This window comes from Phalangium opilio, unplaced genomic scaffold, assembly GCF_054372755.1.
Source record: "Phalangium opilio isolate 3A_F unplaced genomic scaffold, DU_Popi_V2 ptg000013l_1, whole genome shotgun sequence".
NCBI lineage: Eukaryota > Metazoa > Arthropoda > Arachnida > Opiliones > Phalangiidae > Phalangium > Phalangium opilio.
Window position 1 is genome coordinate 12,996,709 of NW_028324148.1, and position 8,250 is coordinate 13,004,958.

Genomic DNA, 8,250 nt, shown 5'->3' on the forward strand with positions numbered 1-8,250 from the left:
TATAGTATCGAAAGTATATTTAATCACATAACATTTATCCCAATAAACCTTCGAAGTAATAATTAACAAAACTTCAAATGAAAAATTAGATGTGTCCATCTAGAAGTTGTGTTTCACGGATAACGCCTCAAATTAAGTGCCTCAAACTTTATTTACTTTCCCAAATAATTGACTTCTTTTTCCGAAATATGTTTACCTTCATTACTAACTAAAAAATTCGCCAATTCTTCCAAAATATTTTTAAATTCATCTAGTTCCCAAATTAGGATTACCCCTTTTAGTTCGCCACCTTTTACAAAATGCCGCCTTTTCCAAAATATTGTTCTTGATATTTTATTACTTCCTCTATTTTGCTGATTTTTCGATTTTGTTTCTTGCAATTATTTCTTACCCAAGTATTTTGGACCTTTTACAAATTACTTTTCAAAACTCGGAATATTTTTCAGTTGTCTTTTAAATTCCATAGCTATATTCCCGTAGCCAGTCATACATTTTTAAAACCCTCAGCATTAATTTTTCAAGATTGGGCGCAGAACGCGTAAGGTCTCAATAGCGGCAAGTGCGTGAATTTCGAAATTTTCAAAATACCATTTCAGCAACATGAGGGGGGTTTGGTTTTTTGCGAACTCCCCGTGGTCTAAATAGTTAGAGTGAAGTGTTGGTTGGGCTAGTTAGATAAAGTAAAATCCAATCCTATTATTAATTGTTACCTTTAATCTTCATATCCTCTATTTTCAAATCCAACCGACTTGATATGATATACAGAAACCTCAACTTGCTTCTAACTAAAACCGTCATCGCGAAGAAAAGTACCACTTGCTTAAACAATTCATCCTGTCGTGGGGTATGACGCTTTTTCAGGTCTACGCCCACGATCGACGCGAGCGCCATCTAGCATGGCAGATGGTTAATAAACCTCGTTGAATGGCTCTATAAAATTAACTTTTGTAACTATAGCTTAATAATTTTTAGTAAAAAAGGTGGCTGGTTGAATACCTTATTCACATTTGTCCCTTCCCGTTTATGAAAGCACAGAAAATCCTTGTTTTAACAAATTTACCCAACCCTCGCAATCCTAGAAACGTCTGGAAGATCAAATTAATAATTGCATATATACTTTAAAAATTAAATCACTCACCGCACAAATTTCGTAACTTTTCTGTAGCCAAAAATCAAAATATCTCGACTTTTATCAGTTATAAACGCAAAATTCGTAAAAATAATCAAATCAGCTGACGACAGGGCATACACTTGCCATCTTCTTGGACGTATGTGTACAAACACGATAAAAATCTCAATTTTTGCGAGTTTTATAATTATTTTACTGCAAGAAGCGTATAATTAAATTATATTTATCTTATTCTTGCATGGATGGTTTTATAAGAGTATAAATACACGACCAAACTGTTGCGTCTTCATCATTTCTTCTGTGTTCAAGAAGAAGGTAAGATATATTTCCACTATTTTCCCCGGTTTTAACCATTCTGAAAAGCAAATACCGACTGAACAATAATCGCCGAAGTCCGATTTCCCGCTTTATCTATGCAGAATGAGATTAAAAATGTTATGTTATGTTTCCAGTTCGCCTTGAACTGCATTGTTTGTTAGCGCATAGTCTCTCAACATTTTGTCAGAGCGGGACTACATTATCGTAGCATTTTCAAAACTATGTACTATTTTTTGAGGAATAAAAATGCTAATTGTTATTAATTACATTCAATTCTAATACATAATCATAAGTCTAACTTGTTCAATTATAAATTAATTCAATATATATTACATTATATGACACCATTATGAAAATGGAATTTTTTTGGGGACTGTATTTCTGGGGATTGCAGCGGTATTCGGGACCATTAAGCGTAGTAAACTAGAATCTACTGGCTCACTGATTCCAATAGCATCATGCACTGTAAATTCTAAACTTAAAGCCGAATGAGGGGAGAAATTTTCCCTAGCCCCCATCAGTCCAAAAACATTTTTACTAAAAATTCCTTACTAAAACCGTCTTTCGACGCTAGGGGGGGAGTCACTGGTCCCAAGGAGTACTTTAAATGTAGAGAGAATGAGAAAAAAGGGTGGAAAACATACTAAGTAGTCGAGGATGGGTAGGGAATTTGCTACGTTCAACTTTCTTCTTACATAAATCCGTTCCGTTTTTGGCGATACTAATAGGAATACAGATCCCAAGCAACGAATAATAGAGAAATTTCTTTCTCATACAAGGCCATGTCATAACCCTATCTCTTACCATAGTGATATCCCCCTTCCGGGGAAGGGCAAATATTATTCTTTCTTACAAAGTTGACCCCAACGTTGGGGATACACAGTTCACTTCCCCTCCAACCGACATTACTCTATATTCAAAAAGGAGATTCAATATTCGATTCGTAATTGATTTGGTTTGAAAATTCAATTTTCGCATAGACCTAGTAAAATGGTACGGGAAAGTAATTCGACACGTTGCATTGGTACTTTAAAAATTTGCATAAATTACGGTAACGTTGAAGCCATATCTAACGTCTTTGTAACCACATATCGGATGTTCCGCCTTAACATTATTTAGCCAACAGCGTTGATTTAGCAGACGATAATCCGGCCCAACCCCTTTGAAAAGAGTCTATAACCAAACAGAAAGATTGAATTAAAATTAAACTTTCGAATAAGACTTTCTATCATACCTAATCTTACGTGTTTCTTAGCTAATAAAGAATCTGTCAGGAAAATAAAAATAATTACTCATATATACTTTAGAATTCTAATCACTCATCTCCCAAATTTCGTATTTTTTCTGTAGATAATAATCAAAATATCTCGAGATTTAACTACATCTATATAAATCAAAGTCCTGACTGACTGACTGATAATCAACGCCCAGCCCAAACCACCTGCCCTAGAAAGCTGAAACAGGAATGTTACTCATAAGTAGTAAAGATTTTTCCTACCCGCCGCCATCTTAATAAATGGCGCCCAGAAATGTAAAAAATCTTCTCTGGGCAACAAAGCCCGCGCGTTTATATTTTGTACACTGGTTTCCTTTAACCTATAGACGGGCTGAATGGTCTTTGGGGTTCGATTTCTTGCCATATTTTTAAATGGCGGCCAGAAATTTAAAACCCTTCTTTATGGAATAAGGTCCCGACGGGCTGACGGGCAACGCCGAGTGCCTTCGCTCCTGGGATGCTACAAAAATATTAGTCATCAGCAAAATATACCCATTTTTAGCCATATCGTAGTATACGATAGGCTCTTAGTTTGACCCGAGCCGTAGTAACAGTAGTAACAGTAGTAACAGTAGTGGCCGGAGTTTTCGCTATCGTTATCGTCAGATTTTAGCTTAAAATGAACTTTATATTACCACAACCCACCCATAGGGGTAACTGGGCTCGGTTAGAAATTTAATTTTAATTAAAATTTTTTTGAGATCGCAGCCGGGATTCGAACCCGGGTCGCTCACGTAGTAGACGGAAATTCTACCACTGAGCTATAGAGACTTGATAGAAACACCGAGTTTTTTATTATTTATTTTTATCTCTAAAATGTCAGGGTGATGTGGGGTACCTCTTAATCTGTGGGGTCGGAAACTTTTGAATTTTTATCTGTGGGGTCGGATACTTATGAATTTGTATGTTTGGGGTTTTTATATTTATTTCCTTTTTACCTCTCCGAGTGACGTATGTCACGGAGAGGTTCTAATTTCGACGTGTCTGTGTGTCTGTCTGTCTGTGTGTGTGTCTGTCTGTCCGTTGTTACACCCACGTGACCGCGTTCGCAGTTTGCAAATCGGAGCAAACGTGTATTCAATTTCCAGACCGCATTTACAGTCCCGGAAATTGTATTCAACTTACAGGCTATTACTCCATTGCCTGTCTAACAACTCTGTTCATTTGTCCACCCCACATGGACACCAGTCTGAACTTACTGGCTTCTAAACACCACCATCTTCTAGTCTTTCGCCCATTTCACATGGACACCAGCCTGTACTTACTGGCTTCTAAACACCACCACCTTCTCGTCTTTGTTTTTGTCCATCCCACATGGACACCAGTCTGTACTTACTGGCTTCTAAACACCACCACCTTCTCGTCTTTGTCCATTCCACATGGACACCAGTCCGTACTTACTGGCTTCTAAACACCACCACCTTCTTGTCTTCGTTTTTGTCCATCCCACATGGACACCAGTCTGTACACCTGGCTTCTAACACCACCATCTTCCGGTCTTTGTTTTTGTCCATCCCACATGGACACCAGTCTGTACACCTGGCTTCTAACACCACCATCATCCTTAAGGTTAAGACATACGCGGCGATCGGCTAGGGTTACGAGAAACGTCTAGCCTTCCAATGGAGGGGTCTTCCTCCAAGGTTCACGCAATTGCGATGTTCTTATCTACAACTGCGATTCGAATCCTTTATATACTACCTATTTAAGTAAGGCGAAGCAACCGGCGTATGCTTCATTTCAAACGCCAATATTAGTCAAATTTCTCAAGATTGTTTAATTATTCTTTTTTAAAACGATGTAACGCTCAATAAGGCGAACAACTAGCGAAGAAAATATTAAATATTAATTATATTTATTTTAATATTTAAGATAATCTCTTTTCTCAATTCAAAATTAATACGGAAAGAGTTTAAAAGCAGTCTATTTTTTTTGTCTGTGTGTGTCTGTCCGTTGTCACACTAGTGCGCCGCGTTAGCAGTTCGCTTTGTTTTGATGTGTTAAGAAATCCTACAGAACCTTAATATTCACTTTTTCCATAATATAAAGTGAATATGTGGAAATCTTTTTCGTAATTACGATGCATTTAGTACTTTTGTAGCTTTAAAGCTCTGTTTCATTTTGATATTCCAAGGATGTTTTTTAATATTATTATTTGAAATGGCTGTTTATATATTACTTAAGCTATACTACATCTGTATATAGAATAATCCTTGGTTTAGTTATATCAAGACGAAAGCTAAGGCCTGGATTCTGTCGGGTAAATCAAGTTTGATCCGCAATAGGTTAGTGAGACAAAGAGTAAATAATTGAGACCTGAGGTGGATTAAACTTTGGGTTTTGATTATCTTGTCTGTAATGAAGGGACATTAACGGTTCAGAGTGAGTCGAAAGTTAAATACACGTTTAAATAATCAGATTTAGATTTTATAATAGAAGAAAGCATTATGGTAGCAATTAGATCAGTGAAAGGGATAATCGTTATCGGGTTAGTGGTATGCATCAGAGAATAAAATTTAACATAGAACTTATATATTCTTTGTAAGTAATGATTTGAAACCTAGGATTAGCGGATGATTATATATTTTGACAATGTAGAGATAACTATTCAATCAGTGTTGCCAATGTGTGGGAAATTTCGCACATCGTGGTAAATTTTGGTATGGTTTTAGGCTCTGTGGGAAAAAGGTAATTTTTTCCAAAAATCGGTCAAATGTGGGAATTTTCTTGTATTAGTGTTAATAGTGCAGAATATGCAGTTAAGGTTAGTGCATTTTCGAAAATTTTGCTCGGTTAAATAATTGCAAGTAACATTTTGAAATAAATTCGGTGATTTTAAATTTGGCGCTGGAAAAAAGTAGCATATTTAGATAATTTTAAAGCTTTATAGCGTTTTGGCGCATTTGTACATATTGTCAAAGCCATGCGGAGTGATATTCCATATAAAACCTAGTAGGAAAAAATAGTACAGATAAATATGACTGTAACTTTTCTTCCGTATTTTAGCTGGGGGTGGGGCTAAAAAGGGGGTGTGGGAAATGTGGGAAATTTTTCAAATGTAAGTGGGAAAATCCACTTTCTAACATTGGCAACACTGTATTCAATGACTTAAGCCTCGTTACACAAAACAAAGCGAAAAAATGTTGCTCTAGTATTTCGATATTGAGTCCTATACTAGTCTTTTCCCCGACTCGGAGAGGTAATATTTTGGTTTTCCCAACTTGTTATTTATGTGCTAATTAAATAGATAACGATTTTCCCCGTTTCATGTGTTTCGTTCTCGTTCGGTAGCTATCGTCATCTATGTTATGTTTGACTGGAACGTTTTGGCGGTTAATTCAAATGTGGGTTTAGATAGAGCTAACATAGTGTTAAATGAGCGTTATGCGTTTGATCATTTTAGCATTGCTAAAGGTAATTCGAGGGGATAATCACTAAAATGCGTAATCACTATAACTAAACTTTCTCTTTCAAAAGTTTCTGGGCATAAGTCCTTGTTTGAAATTTATAAGATGCGATAAGTGTGCATCGGCATAAGTCTATGTTGTAAACTCATCGAGGGGATTATCACTAAAAACTATCTGTTCTTCGATTCGCCGGAATATTAGAATTACAGCATAAGTAAATTTATACGGTTATAATTTAATCACTGTTTAGACTTTAGAGTAGGGAATCGAGGGGCTATTCACTCTGATTTTATGCACGGTAAATCATTTAAGCATTGAAAAAGATAGCGCTATTCACTCATTAGGGTAAGGTATAGAGGGGTTATCCACTCATTAGGGTAGGGTATAGAGGGGCTATTCACTCGTACGATATGGCTACTATTACGAGCCCTTGGGCCGTCTTGTTTATATCACTTTGATGGAAGTTCATATTACACGCCGCGGGTAACAGCTAGTCATTTATAAACGCAAAGTTGGTAAAATATGATTAAAAAGTGTAGAAACAAGCTAAAATTTTTGTAAGTGTTATAATTTCTGTCTTTAAAAAAGTGTAAAATTAAAATGCTGACGATATAAGTGATTTTATCTTACTCTTGGACGGAGAGTATAAATACTCGAAAAAGTCAAGTTGCGTCTTCATCATCTCCTCTGTATTCAAGAGAAAGGTAAGAAATATTTCCACTGTTTTGGCGGTTTTAACCATACTGAAAACCAAATTCCGAATGAACAATTGATGCTTTACGTTTTACCGCTTTTCAAAAATATAAGAGCTTCAAGGCAAAATGAGGATGAAAAATATATATTACCCTTCAGTACGCCTTGAACGAGCTTCAATTTTGTATCTTCTAACACTAGATTCCTAAGAAGATGAAGTGTGTTCTTGCTGTAGCGTTGATCTTGGCGATAGGAGTACTGCTTCCACATGAGGTGACGAGCGTCTGCTGCGCAGCAAATAATCCTTATCACCAATGCGAAGATGGCACATCAGCGACACCATGCTGCGGATATGGACCATGTAATATTTTCTGCTGTAATTGCGACGGAGGTTGCCGACATGCCAAACGCAGTCTTTTACAAAGCACATGTGGCCCGAGTGGTCGAAGCGGGATCATGGCGTACATTCACAACTTCTTATTTGGAAAGAATCAAGCTAGTGTAGAGCAAGAGGAAAATGACACAGCGTACTTGAATCAGTTGATGTCGAAATACGACAAGTCCGGAGACGATATGCTCAGCGTGGAAGAGACTCGACAATTTTGGGATGACAAAGGCGCACCCGAGAATGTCAACTTTGAATCCGAATTTAGAAAACTAGATAGGGATGGAAATGGAAAGTTGTCCAAATGGGAAATCAACCCTTAAATATTTGTAGCATTTTCAGAACAATACACCATTGTTGACTAACAAAAAATGTTAATTGTTACTGATTACTTTCAATTTTAATCCATCATCATAACGGAACCCTAACTAATTCACTCATCAATTAATTGACCAACTCATGCATTATAGGACAACATTATGAAAATAGATTTAGTTTGATACGGCATCTATTTAGATTGCAGCGCTTTTCGAGGCTATTTTGCAAAGTAAACTACTATCTAGTGTTTCCTTGAGACCAATAGCGTACATTGCGAGTTCTGACCTTAAAACTGAGAGAGAGGAGATATTTTCCTTACCCTCCATCAGCACAAAACTTTAGCCACACGTCCCATTAAATTATCGTGAACGTCCTGGTGTAGCCTATATGTACAATATAATAATCACAAAAAGTTGTGTGTCTAATCTTTCAGATTGGTCAGACCACTTTCAAACTAATCATTAGATTTTTTTCCTAATTTTATTGGTGCGGTTAATTTTAAAACATCGCAAAAATTGTTTCCTTGGTATAACAAAGCAACCAGGCACAGATATACTTTTGATGCTTTGATTAATAGTTATCTTAATCCATCTTCATAAAAATTGACTTGATTCAATATACAGAAAGCTCAATTTGTTTCCTACTAAAACCGTCATTCCGATGAATTAACGCGCCCAATGAAATTCGCACAAGCCGAATGATCTACCAATCATTAGTTTATTGA

The 8,250-nt window shown here is 36.5% G+C and overlaps 1 protein-coding gene across 4 annotated transcripts; it reads right to left on the reverse strand.

Moving 5' to 3' along the window:
• On the reverse strand, positions 1-7,202 carry LOC149709280 (uncharacterized). 4 transcript variants are annotated; one of them, XM_089864640.1, is made up of 8 exons: positions 6,976-7,202; positions 2,682-6,873; positions 2,498-2,620; positions 1,406-2,429; positions 1,139-1,324; positions 997-1,085; positions 711-930; positions 1-637 (listed from the first exon to the last, which is right to left on the reverse strand). In XM_089864640.1, exons 7-8 carry the CDS (start codon positions 889-891, stop codon positions 510-512), a joined length of 309 nt encoding a protein of 102 aa, XP_089720766.1. In that variant the 5' UTR covers positions 892-930; positions 997-1,085; positions 1,139-1,324; positions 1,406-2,429; positions 2,498-2,620; positions 2,682-6,873; positions 6,976-7,202; the 3' UTR covers positions 1-509. The 4 variants fall into 3 exon arrangements, with proteins under 4 accessions (XP_089720765.1, XP_089720766.1, XP_089720768.1 ...); XM_089864639.1 differs by having other exon boundaries at positions 1,139-1,484; positions 2,252-2,429; XM_089864641.1 differs by having other exon boundaries at positions 997-1,075; positions 1,139-2,429.
• Between the last annotated feature and the right edge of the window lie 1,048 nt (positions 7,203-8,250).